This window comes from Lytechinus variegatus, chromosome 5 (assembly GCF_018143015.1).
Source record: "Lytechinus variegatus isolate NC3 chromosome 5, Lvar_3.0, whole genome shotgun sequence".
In the NCBI taxonomy this organism is placed as follows: domain Eukaryota; kingdom Metazoa; phylum Echinodermata; class Echinoidea; order Temnopleuroida; family Toxopneustidae; genus Lytechinus; species Lytechinus variegatus.
In genome coordinates, this window is record NC_054744.1 from 39206122 (window position 1) to 39233228 (window position 27107).

The window sequence follows — 27107 nt, forward strand, 5'->3', positions numbered from 1 at the left end:
TTAAAGCAGTCCATATATATTTTATGAACCGAATCATTAAACATTAGATCTGACATTAGGGCCTAGTCTAGGTCTAGATCTAAAAGCCCTGGCCTTGGCCCCAAGCTAACGTTAGGACTTAGGTCTAGGCTCTTACTTAGCCCTGACCCTGAAGTTAGGTCTCAAAGTCGATTATTAAAGCAGTTCCCGAGCAGTTCATACCGATAGGCCCTAACTAGGCTTAGATCTAGATATTTTTAGGAACCAAAGTACTAATTAGGGTCTGATTCTGAATAGGGTCAAGGCTAGATCTAACGTTCAGAAATAAATCCCCATTAGAGTGTAATCTACCGTTAGATCTAGATCTAATAACTTCTAAGCTTACTAACGACAATTAACATTAGATCTACCCGTCATAACGTTGTCGTTTGTCATACCTAAGTAACGAGTATACCTAGTTGTTGTGTGTCCGGACGATCAATTTTAGGAAGTCATTTGAAAAAAAATTACAGGCAAAGTTTCATCAATTTTTAGTACAAAATGTAGGAAATGTTATAGAGAACAAAATAGAAGATGATTACAACTATTTAATTCATATTTTTATGGTAATCCAAAGACAAAAAAAAGGCCTCAAAAATATAAAGTGTCCGGACACCCGACCCCCCATCCTTATGTTAAGTTAATCTTACAAAGTGCAGTGACCACAGCAGTGACCGTCTGATCTTCACCCGACTCCACCTTTAGCGAGCATGCATTGGAGCGGTCTGCGACAAGACTTGATGATTGATACATCCTTTATGTCCTTAATAAGCTAGTTTTCTTTTCCATAAATGCCATATATTTTAAGAGGAATTAACAAGCAAAACTAAAGAATTGGCATCGTTCCATCGATATGTCATAACCGTTGCGCGCACTTTCGCAGTAAGCGCGTAAATGCGCGAATTATGTTTACACTTATACCGTGTTTACACTTATACCGTGTTTACACTTAATCGGCTGTTGCATCGGCTCGCGATTCTGAACCACGAGCCGATGCAGCATCGGCTTTTTCATATCGTGTAAACGCGAGTAACTTGCATCTGCTCGCGGTTCAGAACCGGCAATTTTGCAACACCAAAATAGTAGGTTCTGAACCGCGAGCCGATGCAGAATCGGCTCTTTTACTACGTGCAAACAGAAAGCCGATTCTGCATCCGCAACTTGTGCGCATTTTATTAACTTTAACCATTGTGACGTAATTGTACACGCACGGATCCAGCGTTGTCTTTATTATGACGTATATTATTGGTGTGCGTATCAATTTAGGTTTTTGCATTTGGCTCACGGTTCTGAACCGAGAGCTGTAACAGCGTGTAAACGCAGTGCAAGATAAACCAAGAGCCGATTCTGCATCGGCTTTTGGTTCTGAGCCAAAAGCCGATCAAGTGTAAACACGGTAACTTTCGATCAAATCGGGCGGATATTTATGGTATCCGCAATCACCGCAGAAAGCAACATTTTGCATGCAATCAAATGGGGACCTCAGCCAAAGTTTGCCATGCTCGCCGTTAAGGGGCATGTCATGGGCATCGGGCAGAAATCTTGTTAACTATGCCCGTTGCCCTTAGTTGGTTACTACCTTAGTTTGTTGTTTTGCAGGCGTGGTCGTTTACATGACCTCAGTTTTGACCAATCAGCGGAACGGATTATTCGGAGGTTTATAATGTATAATATTGCATGAAAACGGAACGTATGCTAGTCATTGGCGGCGAAAGCCAACAAAATTAAGGGGGGGGTGGGTCCACCAGAAATTTTGGACCCAAAAAAGATTTGGGGGAGATCACCTGAATTAGGGGGGGAAGCCGGAAAAAAAATTGACAAGCAAAAAAAAAGAAGGTTATCAACAATTTATTTATTTATTTATTAATTTTAGGGGGGGAGGTCCCCCCACGCTCCCGCCGCCTATGATGCTAGTACATTAAACTATTTGCATGCAATGGATGATAAAATGGCATTAGTAAGCTGTACAAATAAGTCAATTGCTTTATTTGATTTTTCAATCTTTATATTATATTGTATTTCCATTGAAATATACAAGACCGTGTAGCAAGTCATATGACAAGACAAAGTCACCATGCGATTTATTTTCTTTTGCATTCACTTCACGTTCACGAAGAGTTATATCAACATCATTTAAAAACTCACCCCGACAGGTCGGTTGAAATAGAATAATGTAATAGAGAAGTTATTTTCTTAATATCTGTGTTAATTTTAAAATGTTGATTTGTTATTTTTGTGTATATAAGTCATATAAAGAACCTGAAATGTAGTTGTATGCATGCATGCACACACGAACACACCACATAACATAATGTATATGATTTGCTTTTGGCCTCCTCCTTTTTTTCGCGCGCGTGCGTCTACAATGTCTAGACATATGGTATATAGACACACATACACACGCGCGCGAACGCCCATCGTCTCACGCACACATTTAATATAATATTGCACAATTCAACTGGATAATCGTTCTGGATTTGAGTAAATCCAGTTTGTTTACGACATTTCTGCTAATGTCGATGACGTCGCTTGTCATTCAGATTGGTTTAAATGAATTGCCATGGTGACGACTTTGCTTTTTGAAATGATTGAAGAATAGAAAAAAAGAGACTTTCTGTTTTTCTCATTATGATGGGGACCTATTTTACTTTGGTCATTCGAAATCACTTAAACTCTTTAAAATGGGTGCATATAATTGAGACGTGCTCGTAAATAACCTGGAAGTGATTTTTCAGCTGTAATCTTTCTTATCAATCTGTATTAAAATTAAAGAAGAGCATAGATTTTAAGCGTTATACATTCTGTTACATGTACTGTACTGTGTGGAAAAAACTGCGGCATTTTATCAGAATGAAATACTGTTAAAACGGCTTCAACTCACTCATCACTCATTCTCGAATGAATTAGATATTTCATATTGTTGCATTATTTCGAAAAGGGTTTAAAATCAAGTTGGTTATATTCATGCTACTGGTTATAAAAGAATGAAACTGCATCATAAACATAAGATGACGGTTTTCGTGTTTGGTTTGTATTTAGAGCATTATGAAATAATATTTCAATCACAATCACTATTATTAATAATTTCATTTATAATATACATCAACTTAATTATATGAGAATAAAAATATATATCATTATCAACATTGGTATTGGTATTGTTGTGTTTACCATTTTTACCTCACCATTACTAGTAAAATCCGTTTGGATAGGTAATATGTTCCAAAAGCTGGAAATAATGGGAAACATTGGTTATTAATTTGCTTCACAAAAAAATTGTAGGCCCGAATATAAGTTATCTTAACCTGATGCTTTGTTTCAATAATAACTCAAATATAATCCAAAAGTTATTTATATAAATTGTATCAACAGGATGAGCCAGTTCGGTATCTGTGGATATGCATTTTGTGGCGTTCTGGGATTTTTTAATGATTTTTTTCCTGTATGTGCGATGGCGATCCGTTTAGGCCTATTTGTCTTCGTTTCCTTGTCATGTTTATAAAAGTGGGTGGAAGGGACATCGCGACAGTATATCGAGTTGTATATCATGATTGATTTGAGATTCGAAGTTTTTGAAAATATCAATTTTTCATTACGTGACATTCAGCCCCTAAAAACGAATCGGTCCGAGTGGAAGGGTGTCTAAGATTTCCGTCTAAATCACCTGATAGTCCAGGTCAAAACGTACACTGAAGTCAATCTCCTTTCCAACGACATTAACGGTAAAAGGTACATTAATCAAAAGGCTAACCGGATGAAGCATCTCGCATCCGCCTACACTCCCCCGTCGTCGTTCGCTGTCGGCCGATTTACTCGACTTCTTCGAAATTACTGGGACCGGAGACACATGGTTTGTCTGCGTGGAAAGTTACCAATAAAGTAATTGCATGCTATGTGAGAGGTGGTATTCGGTGGTCCCTATTTAATTAGGTGTATATCACTTCTAACCTCGAGGGCACGGGGCCTTCTCTATTACCATATCGCCGAATTGCTGTGTGGAAACCTTTGGCACCAGCGAGACATCGAACGCAGGAAGCAAGCACAATTTCTACGACAGCGGGATCCAACGCGGCAAAATCATTCTTTTCTGGACCATTATTGATATCATACCAACGTTTCCACCGCTCTCCATTGTTATACTTACCCTGATATCAAATGTATAGGCCTACTTTGCCCATACCCTCCTCCCAGTTTACTCGAATCGACACTTACTCAGTATTAACATTTCCCCGTAGTTCAATAGATCAATTGTCCATCGTCGGATCGTAATTCGTTCCAAAGTTTCGAATAATTTGTTTCGTCAAAATCTATTTAATCTAGACTAATTTTGAATTTACTGGAACTTATACAGTGTTGTCGAGCTCTTTGGAAGTCAGTGGCACTTTAATGTTTAACCCATCAACTACAAAGTTTTCGCTTTCTGACCTAGGCATTGTAGAATAAATTCAAATATTTCAGCCATCGGATTCTTCAAGTAGACGGTAGACGGGTTGACTCTCGATAACATGGTTCCTGAAGATAAACCAGTGATTGCCTTTCATTGGAGGTTAAGGTCATTGTGTTGATAATGAGGCTCAAATCTATTCTAAAGCACTAGAATCAAGATCCCAACATCTACAAATTTACGTTAAAGCAATTCTGTCTTTTTCAATAAATCCATGACAATCTACCTTCAGACTTAAAAGGTATTCAAACCTTTGAATCGGTCTGTCGTTTGAAAGAGATGGTTCTAAAAATTATTTTCTTTCTTATGGGTATGTTTGAGCGATATATTATCAATTTTTTTTTTGTCAGCTTATTTTTTTTTTCAAGGAATATATTCAAGCCACACATTAAAGATAATTATACAGGATGAATTTAAATATTTAAAGTGTTACCTTGTTTTACTTGTTTGTAGGTACATGTACATGTAGTTCTGATGTACAAAGTGTTCAACTTTATCAGCAAAAATACAACCTACATGCGTTGTATTGGTTGTGTTGCTTTCCTACTTGGTTATTTTTCTATTTCTTGTATTGGTAGTAACTACATCTTCGTATAAGAAGCAAGTATTCAGCATCTAATCGAAGTGGACACATGCGCTGTTATTAATGTCTTATGCCTTGATATCGATTTGGGCTCAAGATAACTTATTTGTAGAAACCAATTCACATTTCTTTCAAATTTGCAGCCTGAAAACCCTGGGATTATTTCACTTCTATGAAAAATAAGAGTGTGACAATTCTTAAACATTCGTATAATGCCTTTTTACTCAATTTCATGTTTTTAGGTTAATCTTATAAACCAGTTCGATCTCAGTTTTCATGTTTTGTTTAATACATCTTATATAGCAACTTCACTTGAGAGGAAAATAACTGTTGGTTCACTAGAGACATCAAACCAAATCTGCAGGAATAGGAAAAAGGGGGCAAGTCATTCATCAAACTAATTTTCTTCTCTGCTTGCAGAAATGAAAAGCTCGAGTGGTGCTTGGTAGGATATGAGACGTGCTTGTCTACTCCCAAATGACGCATATAATATATTTTATAGGTCAGGTTGGTCGTGGTGGTGCAAATTCGAGGATTGGAATGATATAGGATAATAGATAAGAAAGATATAGATGTGGAATTGATCTCCCTAGAGACGATACCAACATCCGTTTTAATTACATTTTAGAACAGTCCTCCGTAATAAGAAGATGGCGATATCACCATTTAGACTGTAAAGCAAATATGCATTCGAAATTTATGTCAATGCAATACAGGGATGAGATGTGCATCTAGCCTACATGTAAAACAATGAATGGAATATAAGTTTGAGTGATATTGGAAAATTTCGATAGGTAATGTTGATATTGCATATCACGTGAGATTGGAGGAAAAGCAATTGGCGTCAATCTGAGTTGCTTGATAAAGATGCGTAGTCCAAATATGAATATAAATAATTTGTACCCATTCCCTTTATTTCAAGGTCATGATGATGTGCAACAGTGTAATTTGGATGATGATAACATCAATTCAAATTATATCATTACTTCTCCTTTTGTTCTCGTCTTCCTCAACATGATCAGAATGCCGATGAAATTTTGCCCCTCTAAAAGTATGTTATAGAAAAGTATAGCACATTTTGACGCCCTCTACCTTACGCTGATTATCATCACACAACACATGCACAAGACCGAACATCGGCTTACATTGATTTTGAATTCGACTTTTAATTGTTACAGGTAATTGTTTACTTAGAATAATTGAATTATTTTTTTTTCATTCATTTCTTTTGGATATCTGTTGTGATTCGTTCTGCTAGTAGTATCAGGTAACATAAGCCACTTACTGTTTGTACACCCAACTAAGAAGGGTTCAAAGTGAGCTCGTTTTATAACGTGCTGGGTATTAATGCAGTAAATGACGCTTATCTCCTGAATATTCTGACCAATACGACGGTGTGTTGTTTTACAGCACCGATAGGTACGAGATGCAACCCTTACTTTTGAATTTATGCAAAGGAACATCTATCCGATGAGACGGGCCTCGAACCCATGACATTCGCAAGACAAGAAGTAAACCTGATCGGCTACAACGCTAGCCCCAATAAAGAATAAGTATGATAGATCGTGTAAGCCTAAGAAATACATGAAAAAAAACCTAGAGTAAAAAAATCAGCACATCCTAATCAAGACGAATCCAAGCCTTGTTAGAGAACGGCACATTTGCTAACGCCATTGTTTGATTGATACATCAACATCTTTAGGTTTCCGTATGCAATTATAGGGTAAGAGTGACAGATACGAAGATCAAGTGTTGTCATTGATGTACCAATAATACAAAGTGAACATTTCTCGATTGACATTAGTACCCTTATTGCATCTCAGTCAGCAGGACTTCATGTCCTCCCTCCTGTTTAGGAATAGCTGCTTGCTTATACTAAAATATTCCACTCCTCATCGGAACTACTAAGAAACACCACCGTACGAAACGATTCATTATTAAGTTTGTTTCCATTTTCATATAATTTTCTATAAAGCTATTTTTTCCATTCTGAACGGTAAATTGGTTTGAATATGAATTTTATATATAATATATGTTTTGTATAACACTATACAGGTTGTTGATAATCTTAAGAGACTTGTATGAACTTAACGAATTTACAAAGGACAAAATATCACACGTATAGCTATTGTATAGCACTTATGAACCTGAAACTGCCAGATAATAATCTGTCCTTGCTAGCGGCCCTGTGGCTTATTTGAAATGAGGAACGTTTCCATTGCTTGTATTCTGTGCAATTGGCGAGTTCAAAGTCAATAGATAGGTATGCCCTTAGGAATATGAGAAATATATAACGTCCAGTGAAAAGGGCTCAATTCTTCACACGTTTGTTGAGACCATTTGAAGCTTAATATACCCGAACGAGTCTGATTTCAATATCTGATAAACTCTACAGGAATATCACTTCTGACAGGTATATGGCATTTGGGAAGAGGAGAGCCAAAGTGACAAATTCATTTGCTTATATATAAGGGTGAATAGTTCAACGATTTGAAATTGGAAAACAAATTTTATTAACATATGGCTAAAAAACGAAAAACTATTATCTCAACTTGAATAATTAAGCGTATAATCAAAAAATTAAGCAACACTCTAAGACATACATGTACACGGAGAGAATTAGAATGACAAAGAGAGAGACGGGATTGGAGAGAGAATGTGTTTGTGCGTGATGGAGGGGGAGAGAGAGGGGGGGGGGGGGGTGAGAGGGTATTCTCGACTGCTTTCTCATTCTTACCGATCATATTCCCTTTTTTATGTTGCTTGTGTGGAAAGAACTGGGAATAGCTTAACTTGGCAAAAATTTGGGCATGATACATCCATCCCGTTTGCTATCAATATTCCAAATAGCAAAAAAAAAAAACTCGTTATGCTATCAAAGCAAGAAGCACGATGTACATTGGGAATACTATTCCATTTCCCCTCCGGCCGTAAATTCATCTTGTTATTGGTCAGAGAATGCCCGAAGGTGAACCTCATCTGATTCAAGATAGTGACACTTAACACTCAAACTCCAAGCCTTGAGGCTCTCCTTGTTCGTTGAACCTACCTCGTTCGTGTGGCGCCTGATGTTTTCTTGATATCTACCATGATTTGTTAACTTTCTTCTTGTAAGTGTAGCCAAATGTCATGACTTTGAATAGATTTGAAGTATTGCTGATTCCAGGAGTGTTCACATACATCTGAAAATGACCTTCTTCCATTATTTACATAATACGCTACGCATGGTGTGGAATTTTGTATTTCTCCTGATCCTATCTGATCGTACCTTTTCAAGCTCAGTTCATCTCCCTTTATTAAACGTGTTATAAAATCAAAATGTGCAATCCAATAATATAAATACAATAAAAAATACAAAATATATAATTTGCAATTATACACACAAAACTAATGCATGGATGTATGATATGATGAGTTCTAGTTTATACCATTAAACATTCGTTACGCACATCCAGTGAAAATTATCCAAACTACAAGTTTGCCAGCTAAATTACCTGTTAATGGTTTACCTTACATCTGCCTCAAATTATCTTTTGTTGAATGAAAAAGATGCGTTGTGTCTCGAGCCCAAGACTCTTTGTTCTTAATTCAGATCCTGAGTGACATCTAAAATGTAATATAGCCGAAGACGAACCGTTCTAAAGATTATCTTCAATAGCTAAAACAACTTTTGTCTAAAATTTCACATATTATGTCATTAAGCATATAAAAATGTCAAAGTAGTTTTCTCGTCATTGAAATGTGACAGTGGCAAATCAAAAAGATAATGGATTTGAAGATTTCCTGGTGACTACGACGGAGGATAGTGTAGAATAATCAGTATTTATACTCCTCTAGGAAATCGTTTATTGGTGAATTATTACGTAAAATCGATGAATTAGTTCAATGGAATTTTAAAAATGCCTGAATCACTCTAAATAGTTGTCACGTAGCAGAATAGGAAAACAAATCTTTCTAAATAAAACAAACGTATTTTGTTTCTTTTCCACATGCATGGTTCTGTAGATTTGCTAATTCTAAGCCATTCGATCAACATTGATTTGTATTGAAAGCTATAATGTTGCATTTGGTAGCCGGAAGCTATAGAAACATTATAACGGAATTTGATTATACTTGATAAATATCGTTATTGTAATTCGTATAGTTATATCCTGATCAAATACGTTTACTGAGACAGACTTTCTTGACGTTATGACGCACCATCCAAAGATTATATCTGTTAAGATTGAGTTAAAATGAATAAAGTTCGGGTGATAAAATACACTAAATCCACATCTTTGGTTAACGTCTAAAACTATCGGGTAGAAGAGACTAAGGAAACAAGGAAAAAACTTTCAGTGCTCGTTTAGTTACCTTTCAAAACGCCGAAATAATATAATGTATTGAAGCAATAATTGCAATAATTGCAAGATGTAATTTCATTTTCCCATATACATGTTAACTGAATTCGTTCACAGAATCCAAATGATATATGTATAACACACTACATTGGTTGATAGCCATAAGCGTGCAATAATACATGATATAAAGCATCTATTCCCTTGAGATGTAACAGACATTTATGATTCAAAGAATGGTAGATTATGGCACACAATTAGTGATGGCTGATTGGAGATTGTAACCTCAACAAGACCAAGATCGGAGTGATAACAGATATTCATCGCAGATTTATCCATTTCAAGGGACAGTGGCATTTAAATAATTCTTTCTCTCTCTTACAAGTTAAAGAAAAAAGCCATATCGTTGTCTTCGGGACTTTCAATCCTTAAAGTGATTGGCTAACATTGGTTTGACTTTTGGCTGAGCTAGAAGGTCACACTTGTCATCTGTGTCTGTAATATGTTAAAAAAATGAAACCCAGAAAAAAACTGCGTTCGAAAATAATTATTTAGTGCTTCAAAAATTGAAATATAAAGTGACCAGAAACACCATCTTAATTTCATCCCATACACTCATGTGTACTACATGTATTAAGGTATCTATAAGACGCCTATTTACAAAATCGGGGTTTGCCTTGTAGTTTTAGCTTTTCATTCTCAATAATGGTTGTTTTCAGGGTTTATTAGTTCCAATACATGCACTTGTACACATGTTTTATCCTTGGTTTGAGAGATTTTTAAATCGGCTGCTCACAAAGTTAAACAATACCTTTAAGGGGAAAATAGGAGATGATTTTGTTAAGTAATGATTGTTTCCGCAAGGTGAAAACGAATAATTGACTACTACTATCAGTTTTGTTATTGAAATACTGAGTACATGTGATAAGTGAAAAAAGACATCTTTTAAGAGTAATTGATTACATTATTATATGGGCCGACGTTATCACTGCCCATACAATAAATCTCTTAATACTTTTTGCATTCATTGATTCTACCTTCATAGTTTAAGCAACTCTCTGGGTAAAGTGAATGGAGCGGTTAATGTCAAACCAGAACAGAGAATCCCGAGGGATTTGTCCTTGTTCCGAGAGAAATTAGACGACAGAATGACGTGATTAATAGATAACATTAGTTGCAGGTTCGGCCAAGGGCCACACAGATTACGATGAAAGCACCCCGACAAATTGCCTCATTACCGTAAAAATTGATCCTCAAGAGGATCTCAAATGTCAAGAAAGAGGCAGGGGAAATTTCAATTCTCTCTGACACCGCTGGCTTTTGTTTGAATAAATAATGTCTTTACATCAATAGAAATCAAGACAAAGACAGAACTTCGTGGAAGTTGCATTTTGTGGGGGTAATGAGAGCCTGGGAGTAAGATGGGGTGGGAAGAGGGCATTGTAATATGGGGTATTATAATCATCATGCCCTGCCTTAATTCATTTCAAATTTGACATTATTTAACCTGTTACATTTTTGAAAAACAGTTAAAATTTATGGTAACGAAAACCACTCAGAGTGGTTTGTCGTGTATTAAATGTTGCAAAATACACCCCGGTTGACTGGTTCGTCAGAAAGCACCTATGCCATTGGACCATTCTTCGATTCGTTTACTTTCGAGTAAAACAAAATCGTTCTTATGATCAAAAAATATTTTGACAGGATGTATGATGTACGATGTAAAAATAATATAGTTGACCGACACATCCACTCACATGTAACTTACACCCAACATATATACACACACACGCCCACCCCCAAAACGCACACATACACGCCCATACCTACCCTCAAACACCAACAGAATAAAGGTGGTAAGGAATGGTTCTATTAAAAGACTTAAAATGATTCATTAGGTGTTTTGTTTTTAGTGTTCTATTAGGGTTTATATATATATCATGCCTCTTTCTTCGCCTTTCGGGGCAGTGTATTTTATAGTTATAAAAACCAAATGCCAGTACATAGTAACTTGTCGATTCACATCTGTACTTTCTGTAATCTCATAATCATGGTGGGATCGATCAATGTAATACGCTAGGCCATTATGGAATAAATTGCCAAAAGATATCCGCAAGCTCTTAAGTAATACATGTATTATTCTTCCCCCTTTTCATACTGTTTTCACATTGCCGATAACTCTTTTAACAAAATTCCTCTATTCTTCGAGTAATATTGTTTATGGTTTAAATATGACGCTTTGCCGAGTGTTCATACCAAAGCGTTTAAAAAGCTTATATATCGTTATTTTGCTTTATGTGAACGTGGTATTAATTAGGTTTCCATTTTTTTTTACTGCGCCGTGAACACTGATTTTATGATGGATATAGGTTCAGTGCAAATGTCCATATTATCATTATCATTAGTATTATTACTATTATTATTATTGTTATCATTATTGTGATTATTATGATTATTTATTTTATTATTATTAATGATACTATTATTATCATCATTATTATTATAAGTATTATTATCATAATCATTATCATTCGTAGTAGTAGTAGTTGTAGTAGTACTATGGTTATTATTGTTAAAAGAGAGAGTTTCAAACGAGGTAACAACAATTATTTATTCGTAAGAACTCCTTAGTATTATTAGTCGAATGATATCTTCATTTTGATATTTTATACATACATAGGTTTTTTTTTTAAGTGCAGTAAATTTTCCTTAATTGCATATGAAATAAACAAAATATGTCTACCTATTATAATTTGCCTCTGTTCTAAATTAATAATTCCAATGCTACCATTGTTTTTAATAAAGAGAATGCCAAAATAAGAGTATTCAGATATAGAAGTAAGATCATGAACGAATCCTTGCAGGAGGTACTTCCAAACGAGACTACTATACCGTAGTTGATCCCCTGAAAAAATAAGTTTGATGAACTGTTTTCAACATTTTCCACACATAATAACCGGTACGGAATTTCATCACGGGAAAGAATTCAACACTTCCATAAGGAAGGATACTTATTTCCCACCTAAGGGAAGAATATTCATGACCTATTCTTCCGTGCCAAAGGTAAAATGAACGTTTTTCTGAACGCATAAACGCGATAAAATAAGAACGTGACTAAAATCACAAGTAGCGGACACAAGTGTTTTCGAATGAATAATGATTATCAAAAAGTTTTTATTTCATTACAAACCAATGGAAATCGGTGCCTCTAATTCCAATTCATTCATGACATTCTTCATCCAGTATAAATATAGAAATATTGAAGGGGTGCGGAACAGTATTATTCAGATACTGCTTTAAACAGGCATTTTTTTCTCTCTTAGTTTCGGCATTGATGATGGGTGCTATGTCATAACAAATAATTTTTCCTTTTCATGATTTAAGTATAAGTTCAGTTTGGGTTTACTCACAGTAGAACAGCAAATGCAGGAAAACATAATAAAGTTCAGGATGATATAAGGTGTTAGTGTTGCGATTGCTAATGGATGATCGGTTTGCTTGATAGATACGATGCGGATCTTTTTGACAGTTTATCTTACATGAATCCAATCTCCATCCCTACCCATAAACTTCCCCCGATTTCTGTTGCCGTTACTTAGGGTTGTGTAAAATGTTGATTATTTACAATTTTTCTTATGAATAATAATATGACTTTAATGTCTTTTTAATGACAATCCTGATATCCTTTCATTTATATATATAATTAATTTGTAGAGATGATCTTTGCTCGCAGGAGCGCCGGAGCACTTTCAGTTTTAGGGGGGAAAAATCTCGAAGGGGCAAAATATTTTTGACAGCGTGAGATACCAAAGCGATCGAGCGGGAGAGGGTGTGGGACCCCCACGGTAAGGACTTTGTGTAAAATGGAGTATAAAAGTTGCGTTTATAAGACCATTCAGAAATAAATATCTTGAGAATAAAACATAGAAGTCACTACGAAAGATACTCATAATTTATGAGAACCTATGAAATCTCTTCGCAAAACGATTGCTATGGAATGTGGTTTTCATGTCTGATCAATTAAATTACGTATTGCGCTTATATTGACTCAAAATACCAGAAATTACATTTGTCATGCAATATCCTTTCAGAAACATTTATTTATGTACATTTACATACAAGGACGATGCTAGAGAGCACAATCGCCATAAGTTTCTAGTAATTCCTGTCAGAACAAGAAGTTTATTGAGCAGAAGAAGCGTAACAACAGAAACAAAATAAATTCTAATGAATGTCTTTTCAAATTCAAAATGTCATGCTGTCCGGACATGTCAGGCGTCGATAAGCACTTGAATCCCCATTCTATGCAAATCATTTTTGACATCAGCATTGGGGATAGTCCATGATTCTCCATGCATGGTTAATACGTTTAATATTTTGTAACAGGAGGAAAAGGAAATATGACAAGCTTAATAATCTAACAACTAAAAAAAAATGGAAATCATTAAAGTTTAAAACATTACTCGATTATTGTTTCTCCTTTTGCATGTTTTGTACGGCTGGGAAGCACTTAAAGACTCCTTTCAAATCTTCTTTTTTCTCTACATATTTTCTGGGGGAAATGTGACCATAAATAGGAAATGGTTAATATCAAATTCCAGGAAATATTCATTTGTAAATAATCATTAAAATATTATCAAACTACCGCAGTTCATAGTGCATGGTGTGGAGTTTTCGAAAAAGTGGATAGAGGAATAAGTGAAATTGATGGGGGAGGAAGTGGTCAGTTGATAGTCGAGTATTTTTTGTTTAAATGAGCATAGTCCTGAAAAAGACAGTTAACCAGAAAAGGTTGAAAAGTTGAAGAGGCTTGAGTAGTTGAGAGATGAGTGCTCCTGCTCAGCACTCCATTCGCCGACACTAGCTATTTAATTTTTCCAATAATCTAACTACTCAAGCCTCTTTAACTCTTTAACCTTTTATGTTTTACAGTAGTTTTCAGAACTACACACATTTTCAAGAAATATTACTCTAGGACCTTCTCTCCATCTTCCAATTTCTCGCCTATCAATTTTACTTCTTCCTCTTTCCATTTATACTCCACTTGGTGTATACGGTAAACCACATCCGCTACACACCACCATGAAAGCCCTCAAACATCACCTAATTATGTTGCTCGAGTGTAACTAGCATTCACGCGCGTTAGTGATATCGGATCCGGTCTGAGCGTTTCTGGGCGACCGCGCGTTTGTTAGCCGACACAGCCACCATGCATTGGTGAACCACTTTTAATTTGCCATTCGGTTTTAATCTGAAATGTATTCATTAAAAGGTTAAACGTTATCACACTGTAAAGAGATGGAAAAGGGGCTTATCATAGGTATGTTTCACAGAAGGACATGCTCGTCAAAAGACTTCTTTTGACGAACATGTTATGATATGTAATTGCCACGTCGGGTCGAATTTTTTTTCATTCTTGACAATGAAAATGACAATTTGCAGGAAGAAAAGTGCCTTCATCGTTTACTTTTTTCCTAAAAATATTTTTTTTTTTTACTTTTAGGGGGGCACATGGGGGTGGGCAAAATCTCGTTTTGCCCCCCACCCCCCCAACAAATGGGGGGGGGGGCAAGTGCCCCTCGCTTCCAGCGACTTGCTCCCCCGGCACCTTAGTTTGCTCGTCCCATATTCTATTACTTAATATTATGAAAATTTGCATGTAAAGATGGCTAAGTAGGCTCAAATACGCTGTGAGCAGAATCTCCATTGACATGCTTGAAGTCTCATTTTTTTGTTTCATAAAAGAATGAAAGTACAGTTGTAACTCTGAGGACTTTGGTAAAAAATTGAATTATTTTAACTTTTTCTATGGAAGCTTAAAAGTGCCACCAAGATGTTGAGATAATTATCTTGGGACGTCGACATCTTGATAGCAAAAGACCAGATGACGAGATCCCGGATCTTATCATGTCCACATTTTTCAAAAGAGATGATTAGATGACAAGATCCCGGATCTCATCATGTCGACATCTTTTAGAAGAGATGATCAGATGACAAGATCCCGAATCTCATCATGTCGACATCTTTTAGAAGAGGTGATCAGATGACAAGATCTTCGATCCATGATCAGGTGATCTGATCATCTCTTCTAAAAGATGTAGACATGACGAGTTACGAGATCATGACATCTTATCATCACTTTCACTGGATGTAGACATGACAAGATCAAAGATGTTGTCATTTGATCATCTCTTCAAAAGGATGTAGACATGATGAGATCTGGGATCTTGTCATCTGATCATTTCTTCTAAAAGATGTCGACATGATGAGATTCGGGATCTTGTCATCTGGTCATCTCTTCTACAAGATGTCGACATTACGAGATCCTGGATCTTGTCATCTGATCATCTCTTCTAGAAGATATCGACATGATGAGATCCGGGGTCTTGTCATCTGATCATCTCTTTTGAAATATGTGGACATGATGTGATCCAGGATCTTGTCATCTGGTCTTTTCGCTTGCAAGATGTCGACTTCCCAAGATAATTATCTCAACATCTAGGTGGCACTAAGCTTCCATATTTTTTCGGATGATGTTCTCGTAGTCATATTTTAGTTAGCCCTAGGTTAACTTTCATGCCCTACCCACTTATGGAGTGCAAAATTTCAACCCATTCGTCATGTTAACATCATTCAAATCCTAGATCCCAAAGTTGTTCAAAATATTATTCTGTTGTGAAATGAGAAAAATGTGATGATATAAAAAGTATACTGTTTTGTTAAGAAATATTTGTTAGATTATCCTGGTCATGAGTATCAAAGGTATCAAAAGGGGTTACTGGGTTAAACTTAGGTTTAATAATACCCTACCATTAAGTTCGATGATGATAATGTGCTCATGTAACAAGAATGTTCTTTTATCGTTACCAGTAATCTCACTATTTCCCCTAGTGTCCAATTAACCATGTCAGTACCCCCATTACCTGTGACATAATTAGATATGATAATCCAAATGGAATGAACATCTCATTTCTAAGCATTGAATACATGCCATCACTTGTTCATCTATGTAGTCTTACACGTTATCTAGTTATAGTAATCAGCAATCTATTATACAATCGCAAAGTTTTCCCACTCAAGAAACGTGCTGCCCCATTTCGTGCCTGGGTTTTCTTAGTAGACCTATCGTCATGGTTTTCTAGTTGGCTTGGAGGAGCCAATCAATAGGTGCCTCTCTTAGTTTCACTCTGGGTCTACTTGCCTATTCATGTCCCGGAGAAAGGGTCGATACTGAAAAACAACTCTCTGAGAGCTTAGAAATATAAAGGAATCATCCACAAGTCCTTCCTTCCAAAAGAGGTTCATGTACAAGGGATTTTCTAAAGTCTTTTTTGCGTGCCCACAATGGAAGACGTTGTGGCGTATCATCTTCCAGGCATAATCGAAAAGAAATACATTTTTGACTAAACAAACACCAAGTCCGATTTACCTAGCTACTTAAATATTTGTTAAAAATTTGTTTTAATCGTACAGGCTTTCCAGATTGTTTCCAAACCAAGTCTTTCTTTCCCTTTTCCATTCTAACTCTTTCTTCTTGTCGACCTCTTTCGCCTCTCGACCTTTCTTTTCCTCGTCCTATATTTCTATATATTTCTATATTTCTTTATATCCTTTCAAAGTTTCTAACCTTGGTTATGCTTTGCGTTTTCCTTAAATAAACTGATATGAAGCTAGTTTCAAGAATATGCATAACTGGTTCACACGATTTGACTTTTCTCCAACGTTTTCAAGAGCAATGAATAATTCACCATGTTACTGGAGAGACCGCTCGCTGCATTTTGAATTACGATCAATACATGAAAGTTACCAAGAAGGCCCACTCTTTAGTTTGGCAATCATTCTTAATGTAAAAAAAATGTTCTGGGTAGACATGTGGAGCAGACAGACACACATTTGCAATATGTCAGTTGCGGCAATAGTAAACCACAATTTCTTTACCAAATCGAATTTCAGGGCTGTCTTTTCTTTTTAACGACTGGCTTCTGCGCGATAAATATTTCTTCCAAATTTTGTAAACCGGATTCTGTTAACATGGTTAAGGTGCATTTTCATTCATTTCTTCTAAAATTCACCCACTTTGGATTGAAGGATATTTTTATAATAGGCATAGTATACATTTTTGTATTTCACATTTGATACTGATTTGAAGGGATTCATTTCTAATCTTCATAATCGGACAAGGCTAAAGAGGGGAGGGAGACAGCCTGGACGGTTTTTCAAGTAGTATTGAAGAAGGAGAATGGAAAAAAGAAAAAAGACACCGAGTAGAAAAGAGCACAACAGTTAGAGGTATAGGTCGTGTTAATGTACGCTGTATATTAATTACCCTTAAAATTCCATTGATGAGTAAAATACAGTTTCCCCTTTCAAAATACCCGACGCCATACCTGTTTTCGGAACAGCACAGATTTCTCGCAATACGAACATCGATCATTCCTTACTGCAGGACCAATGTTCAAATAAATGGTTTTCCATGTTTTACGTAGTTTGCCCTCTCTGCACCACCGATTCCAGTATTTATTTTTAAAGTTCACACCTTATGCAACAGCAGTTTTAGGTGATTGGTTTAGTATAACACTTATTTTCAGCTCTACCTCTTCAACTGCTTACTACTCAATGCAGCACTTGGTTTTTTAAAGGAATCAGTTACCTTGTTCGCACTCAACATTGACCTTCAGTTTTGCATTCTTAAACGGTGAGAGAATGACATAAACGTACCAAAACGTTCTCTAGAAGTGCCCTACTGTGGATGAATTTGCTCAAGTCCGAAATAAAAATAGAATTCCAAATGGAGTTCATCTCCGATTTATATATGCAACATTCGAAATGCACACCTGAGAGTTGACCTCAAGTCAGGACACCTCAAGTCACCTGACCTGAAGTCACATTCGTGATATTTTTTCAACCGTATCGTAAAAGCGATTACTGTAGGGTAGGGTAGTCGCGTATTACATCTGAAAGTTTCCTAACCGAGACCCGACCGAGTCCACTTGCAACCTTGACTGGATTATTGGTGGATTAGCTTCACGAACGGACCGAGTCCGAAATGTTGTCTGTTTACATCACAGCGTTGATTCCCTCCCCTATCGCTACGGTTTCGAGCGGTATCCGATTGCTGACTTCAAAGGGCGCTCTCGATCTAGGCTCTGAATAATTTGCTCGCGCTAATTGAAGTTGTTTACATTTCGTTATTCTGGAAGAATGCTGATGATCCCAGCAGCCGTTGAAAATATGATCGACTTGAAAAGGATACGTTTAAAATGCTTCCTTCTTTCCACTCCAATAAAAAACTTTATCAATCACACTTCACATGTCGCGTGCAGCAAAACATTCGAAGAACTACGGGGCTGGGGAGGGGATAGCGCGCGCTATCACGTAATTTGACAGCTGGCGAACGGACCGAGGTAGGTTTGAAAGCTTGTGTGCGTTTACATCTACGAATCGGTGGACCGGGGCCGGCCCGATACCTACCCGAGACCACCTCTGGATGTGGTCTCGTGTAGGTTCGCTAAAAGGTGGCCCGAGGTAGGTTTGGGATCCGAGGTAGGCCCCGGGCCAGCCCGAGGTAGGGATGCCGTCTATACGAGATGTGTCTCCAGATTGTCGCACATCTGTTGATAGTGTAGTCTAATGCAAGAAACAAATAAATGATTTAAAATAATGATTAAAAAAAAATGTTTTTGGTTGTTTTTGTTTCTGTTGTTCAAATTTTCATGAATGTGATAATGGTTCCAGGTCCTTTCTCGTCAATTCGTCAATTCAGACATCCAATGAAGTGCACAAACAGGCCTACTACTGGCGGAACTTGGGAGTGATCTCCCTTTCCTTCAAGTTTCTCTTTTCCTTTTGTTCTTTTTCGGTGAAAAATCTTTGTTTATCTGTCAAGTTAAAAATGCATGGTAAAGAATACATTGAATATATTAGAAATCATTGTAATAAAAAAAAACAAAGCAGTGATTTAAAACAGAGTAGGCCTACATGTCCTTGTGTCAAAATTAGATAGTCTTCATTTCCCCCCACGCACACACATAATAAAGTTACCATGCATATTCAGCCAATATGGAAAGGAAGACATGAGAGCGTGTCATGACATGGTCACGTAAGGTGGCTAGAGGTTATTATTGTTTTTATTTCCTTTACTTCAAGTTTACATGGCACACATGTTTCCATGGTTAGATAACATATTGCCTAATCTCGTATGTATAATGTTTTTCTTTTATTTTGTTTTAGGCGAGAGTAGTCAGTCATATACATGTAATCGACTAAAAGTAATGACATGGTTTCGAAAGATGCTAATATTGTGTTTACCTAAATTTTTTTTATGGCCTTGGATGTTATGGCTAATGTTTATGGTTTCCACGAGGCATGTGATAATATTCCTTCATAAAATCCACTGGAAGTCAATCCATTGTACTCGTAGAATGACTCGAGGTCACTGTTATGTGTATTCTTAGTTGACTTGACTCACTTAATGATTTCCATAATTAGATAACATATTTCACTATCTCATTTGTTTCTCATTTTCCTTTGTTATGTTCTAGAGGGGGTCAATTGGTACTTTAATTTAATATTGAAAATGAAAGCGAAAGGTTCCTAGCCGTGTGATGAGAATCCTTGATTATAATCAACTACAAGTCAGTAAACACTTTTGAAAGATGACTTTATTGTAAACACTTTTGGAAGATGAGGTTATTGTTGCTGCTTTTGTATTTACTTGATATTGCTTTCTCTTACTTTTTCGGTTTCAATACATGAAACTATTCCATATATCAAAGATCTCCACGTTTTGTATTTGTGGCTATATGTTTAGGGGGTACGGTGCGTATAAAAAATAGTTTACACTTATAAATAATGCTGTAAAATTATATTTTTGAGATAATGACCGTCCGCAAAGTATGGAAACACTCAAAGTTTGGACTCACTGCCATACTTTACTAACGTTAGATTCACAGTAAATTACTACTTTGAATTCACAGCCTAATGCTAGGTCTACTAAGCTCAGCTCAGGTAGTTAGAGACTGGGATTCTATTTGATATATATGTATGTGTGTGTGATTTTAAGTTTTGTCTTTTCCACTTGAAAGGACAAAAATTATGACCTATATGTACTTTGTATAGATTAAAACGTAAACATTTCTGAGAACGACGATTTTATATTTTTATGAGAAATTTCTTCTTGCAATAACCTTGGTGATATGAGATTGTTGCCATGGTTTTTGATACATCTCTTTCGGATTCGTAGTTCATTAATCATTTTAGGAACCGGTCAAATTTAGTAAGATGCCTATTTTCCAACTTGCAAAATGGGGTCAGGATACGTAAAAGTATACACTTTCAGTTTTTTATTATTAATCAAAGGGAACTTTTGATATCAACACAATGAAACATTTTGAAGGGCGGGGGTCAAAGCTGAATTTTTGAATATTTCATATCAACCCAAATGGGCGTAATTATAGTTTAGAAAAAAGGAAGTCATTTGTATACCTGCATTTCTTAGATCACAATGTGTAAAAAACCGTACTGATCAGAGTTGCTTTATTTTTCAAACCTCTCTGTTTACTAAAAATTCTCATAGTCTCAAACATTGAACGTTTTGAGTGAAAAATTTCATCATCAGTTTTCAGGAAGTTCATGATGGTGTTAAATCACATTTAAATTCAAGACAGGGTCGCAAGCAGAATTGATAAGCTGGTACAAGCGTCTAGCTGAGCGTCTGTGGAAACTTTGAGACTATACCTTGTTCCATTTAATTCGATCCTTTGTTCCCTGGTCATGCTGGTGGTGAATTCGTATTAGGAATGATTCAAAATCTTTGGAATTTTTTTTTTATTAACATACAAGTTCAGTTTAAATCGTCGATTCAAGATAACCCAATTAATTACTGAACACTAAGTCACAGAATACAATGAAAAAAAAAAAAATTAGTACAGACTATCCTTCCCCAGTACAAGTGGTTTGTAAGGAAGTAATTAAGCATTTACTGTTAACTTAACAATTACCGCAGTTTTTTTATATGATTGACTTTAGGTTTCTCGAATGCAGGTGCTTATAAATGATTATTACGAAGCATACAGGAAAGCCTCAGAAACCACATTTAACATCAGAAGACGTGGTTTGTTTTGTTAAAAAAGAAATCAAACCACACTGTGGGTTTTCTTACCTCTTAATTGTGTTGTGATTCTTTTTGAAAATTGAGGCATATTATGGTAGGAGCCATATGCAAAACTTATTCCCCGTTTAAACACGTGAGGAAAATGGGCATTAAAAAAGACCATTTCCATTTATTCGAAAATCAGCATCAACATCCCTGATAAACGTCTGGAGATATTTTTGTTCACGTACATTACATATCCATTAAAATATCAAGATAAAATGCGTGAAAGTGATTGACATTTTTAGAAATTGTTTCTACTTGGTACAATACAATTTAATGCGACATTTATCTATTCTGTTATCTTGACCTTTTTTTCATTTGATTTTTTTTAATATTTTACACAGGCATCCGTCCAAGCGACCTGCCTCACACTGACGGCAATGACGATTGATCGGTACTACTTGATCGTTCATGCTGTCAAATCTAGAAACACACGAACCACGCTAAGAGCAGCAGTTATCAACATGTCTATATGGGCCAGTAAGTGTACACACTTGATATTCTTAAGCATGTTAAAGGGGAATCCAACCCAAAAAAAACTTGTACTTAGAAGAAAAAATGAAAATCAGAAAAGTTGATAGGTGAAAGCTTGAACAATATTGGACAGACAATAAGAAAGTTATGAATTTGGAAAAAATGTAAGTATTGGTAATCACTATACCCATGGAGTCTTCAAATTGGCCGTATATGTAATGTTACAGTGATGCAAGGCAAGTACTCTTCTTCCATTTACTCCAATCCTTAAAATTGCTAGGATGTCATTTCCCCAAAAACATATTTCAATTTATATTTTTATTTCATGAGGATATAAAACAACATACTACATGGGTTATATTTAGATTACTGCCCCAGGAGATGGGCATTAAGGGGAAAACCACGAAATTCCTGATAATTAAATACATGGCATATGGGAAAGTTTTTCTTGCCACTTGTTATAATTTACTTACCCAGTTTAATATTAAAAATCTACATAGTCTTAGTGATCTCAATTTTAAAACAGACATATCTTTTTTATTGCTTGTCCGATTTCTTCAAACTTTCATCTTTCGGTTTTATTATCTTTTTTTCCTTTCCAACACTTTGTGACCATGGCTGGATTCCCATTAAAACCTTGCGTCCACTCCTGAGCGGAAAAACAAAATGCAGAACGGTCAACTATTCATGTTGTATTAGATAGTGAAATATTCAAGAAATTTTGAGTTAATAGTTTGTAGACCAAAGTGTAAAACTGGAAGTATATTATGTGGAGCGTTGTGGCCCAGTGGATTAGTCTCCGGACTCTCAAACAGAGGGTCGTGGGTTCGAATCCCAACCATGGCGTAATTTCCTTCAGCAAGAAATTGATCCACAATCTGCTGCACTCAACCCAGGTGAGGTAAATGGGTACCTGGCAGGAATTTATTCCTTGAAACGCAGCGCGCGTGACAGTTGCACTGCAGAAAGCCAGGGTAATTATGCGGCATATACTGTACAGCGCATAGAGACTTATGACATAGTAAGTAGTAAGCGCTATATAAGTAAGTACAATTATCATTACCATTTCCCAGGGGCGTCCACGTACACTCTTCAAACTGATTGGTTAAAATGGTCAATCAATGAGTTGGTTAATTTGTGTCAATTCGTTTGACATTACCCAGTATTGCACGGATGCATATTCACATTATATCATTATATGTTGCTTATATACAGTGCCATAAAAAACACGTCCTGATTCAATTACACTGCCTTCTTCCATTGGCCAGGGGTACAACCAAAGGGACTATACGACAAGGGAATGTAGTGATCCCTTGTCTCGTCACTTTTGCTCAAGCAGTTGGCTAATGCAAACGCCTTCATGTTTTCCGGCTCTTGTTTGCCCCATTTGTTTTCGCAGATTATTTCTTTTTTGGCAAGCTGCAAGGTATCACCCCAAAGTGCCTTAGCATTACCATAAAATAAGAAGAGATAGATAAGGCATTCAGTCCACACATGCCAAAAGAGTATCGATATAAATATGTATATTTTCATATTTCTACGTGTATATTCCTAATTCCAGACGAGTTATCTTATTCTGTAATTACCTCATGCCCCAAATGCAAACATTCCGAATCATATATCCTCAATACCTGAGGAGTATCTATCTTTCCAATCAATCTAATATTTCACCTTTCTATCTTTTCTGTTTATTTTACAGTTTCATTTCTTCTCCATCTTCCAGTTGTCATCTACACGGAACTCAGAGTGGACAATAATTATACACTCTGCTCTCCTAAATTCCCATGGAAAAAAGCGGGGGATTATTACCCTGTGTTTGCTGCGTTTGAGCTCTACGTCGTTCCATTAATTGTTATCATGGCATGCTATGTGCAGATTCTACTTCAGGTTTGGCAGAAAACGTCAGGAGGTACCGAAAGTGCGCAGGCACATGCGAGAGCTCTACGAAGGAAAAAGAAAATAACCCGAATGGTGTTTATAGTTGTGGTTCTATTTGCATTTTGCTGGGCACCAATTCACACGTTTAACATCATGTCAGCATCTAAGGCAGAGGTAATAATTTCAAACTATGGTATTTCACAATGGTGGAAGATATTCTTTCTTACGCTGGCGTATGCGAATTCTTGCATCAATCCCTTTGTCTACGCATTTACAACGACAAGTTTTAAGAAATACTTCAAGAGTGTCTTTGGTGCAACGTGCGGGCAATACTCAAGAGAAGGACACGCCATGAGTATCAGCATGGAGACAAAAACAGAGCGCATCACAACTAACTCAAATAAAGAAGACTCGTCGTTATGACTAAAGATGATGTGCTTCAGGCACTCTGAAAAGAGCAGAATATCGAGGGAACGAAGAACCACAGCTCTCAACGAATCTTCTTCAGGCGAAGAGGTCTGAAATGAAAGCAAGGCTGCTTGGGACGTCCGAACGTACTGTGCCACGATTCGAAGACGTGATAACACCAGACAACTTTAAATCGATAGTCCCAAGAAAGGTTTTGAAAAAGATAAGAATGATGGATATGACTTTGGTTAAGATGCCATGCCTGTAATATAAAGTGCAGTATGGAGTGACTATCAGAAGAAAGTGTCAATCATTTTCTGCGATATTGTTTAGATGAGCAGGTGATGAGTCTGGAACATTTGATTACTGGTCATCATCGGATTGTCATGATCATGCATCTCTTTTTCGATAGGCACTTGTGGATTCTTATGCAGAATAGGGTACTGGATAAATCATGCAAAATACGGTTTTTCTTTTCAGGTTTAAAAGCTTTGATTACTAGCAACATAAAAAGCCAACAACAAAAAACACCAATGTTTTTAAGATTCTGCATTTTCTTTGTCCCATAGCAAATTAACTGCTCGGATAACACCAAAAATGATTTGTAATGATTGACATTATTACTAATTCGCTAGTTACGGATATGGACGGATGTATTTGATTGTAAGCAGAATAAATATATTGATCGATTCAGCTTTCGAGAATGTATATTCCCTGGATGTTACCGAACTAGATCACAGGGCATGGGGAAAAACATAGAGTAGGTTCTCTGTACTTCACAATCTAGCAATTATCGGCGGGAATTGAATGGAATACCGCTTGATATTCGTCGATGGATGACAAGCCCTTACCAACTAGAGACCAGACCTCGTCGATCGGCAGCTTACCAAGTTAACTCGGTAAAGTTAACAAACCTGTCAGAATGGGTTCACCGCCCAAGTCTTCTGCAAGAAACCTTCAACCTTTTGCGGGAGTCTTATCAGATTAATGGTCTTGATCTGTGGTGAAACCTGTGGATGAAGGGAGACAACTGTATTGATAAGAACGTAATGAAGCAATGCACAGGCGGCTCTTCCCGGAGGCAGCACTAGTTCCATGATTGGAAAGAATTGGACAGAAATTGATGAACCGCTAGAAGCTCGTCACCGGTGCTGGATAAAGGTGCATTCAGATATTAATCCCTCAAAGGGTGACTACGAAAATCTTTGTTTGTGTTTAATCTAACCCTGTAATGAAAATACATCGACCTTTCTTTCGTTTTGTTTGATCGTATAATGTGACTTTGTATAAAAGACGAAATAGTTAATACCAAACAAGTTATGTTTTCTTCAAGAGTAAATAGGGGGACGTTTCATGAACATTTTTGTCTGACGAGTTTTCAGATCTGGCAAATTTCCTTGATTATGATTATGATTGGCTTAGAGGCAATGTTACCATAGTAACTGTCGGATAAAACAGGACTTGTCGGATAAAATGTCTGACAAGTCCTTTCATAATACGCTACCCTTGTTATTTCTTAATCTACGCATTGGTCTTGTTATGCAGGGCCCGCTGCAGCGGGTAGAGCAATTTCCTAACTGAAGTGGCTACCCTTGGTAAATAAAACGTTATTATTATTATTATAAAAGCTTAGGAGATACAATGTAACCGGAATTTGATAAAAAATTTAAAGTTTAAAGTGAAATCATGTCACAAATTATACTAAATCTCATAGGGTGTATGTTAACTAATTGATGTTAAAGGTATCATACAATTTTAACCACCTAAAAGTAAACCGACCTCTACTAGCTATCATCAATGTATGGCTAAATTTTACGACCCCTCCCCCATCGAGTCTATGATGAAATTCAACGTGGCCACTTCCAATCCTCAACTTGCAAATATTAAGGCACATGGTATATATTGTAACCGACATAATTTGATAAAGATATTTAAGATTATAGAATGTTTATGTTCTTTAAAATAGAAATTCGTGTATTTTAGAGATATTGTCATTACATTCCTCTGCTACGTGTTTCCAATATGATTATACATGATGTTGTTTTCGTAAAGGATTTCATTTTATTTCCTCATTTCAAAATAAATTTCTCCAACCATCAAATGGAAACTGCGGATATTTTGTATATTGGCAATGGTATTAAAAGAATCGGACAGATAACAAAAGTATATATCCAGTCCATAAAATAATTCATTATTTTAAAGTAATACTCATATTATAATTTTGTTTTTGCTCGGGTGCTATTGGTTTATGATTTATTCGAGTTTGGATGAATTGAACATCAAAGTTGTTTACGTAATAATAAATTAAAATTGTTTGAATGGTATGCTGCCAAAAATTTAAAGTATACACTCTTAGAATGTTGGGTAACATACTGTCCATACAACAACCGATTTAAAAGAATATCCAACACTGTGTAGTTTTCACCCAAAGCACACATTATTAGTTTAAAACTACCCAGATTGATTTTGAACCAATTGTTGTTCGGGCAGTATGTTGCCCAACAAAGAGAAAATTGGATGAATTAACAATGCATTGTCAAATCGTAATATATTATTTCACATTTAAGTAATATTACGTTGCGTGTTGTATTTTCTTTTGGGATATGTCTTTATGATGTACATATTTTCTGTATCTTAACTTAAGTGAACTGTGTGATCATATTTTTTGTACATATATTATACAAGTAGAACAGTATTGACTTCTCGTACTACACTAAACAGTTATGTAATGATATGCGTTATGAGATTATGTTTCACACCTTAGAATATCAACTTAATGCTATATACTTTGACATCAATTATGGCGTTGTG

The 27107-nt window shown here is 36.2% G+C and overlaps 1 protein-coding gene across 1 annotated transcript; it reads left to right on the forward strand.

Annotated features, from left to right (window-relative positions):
- The first annotated feature begins 21886 nt into the window (after positions 1-21886).
- Positions 21887-24506, forward strand: LOC121416113 (somatostatin receptor type 2-like). The gene is made up of 2 exons (XM_041609577.1): positions 21887-22016; positions 23710-24506. The coding sequence occupies exons 1-2, from the start codon at positions 21917-21919 to the stop codon at positions 24309-24311; spliced, it is 702 nt and encodes a 233-aa protein (XP_041465511.1). The 5' UTR covers positions 21887-21916; the 3' UTR covers positions 24312-24506.
- The last annotated feature ends 2601 nt before the right edge of the window (positions 24507-27107 follow it).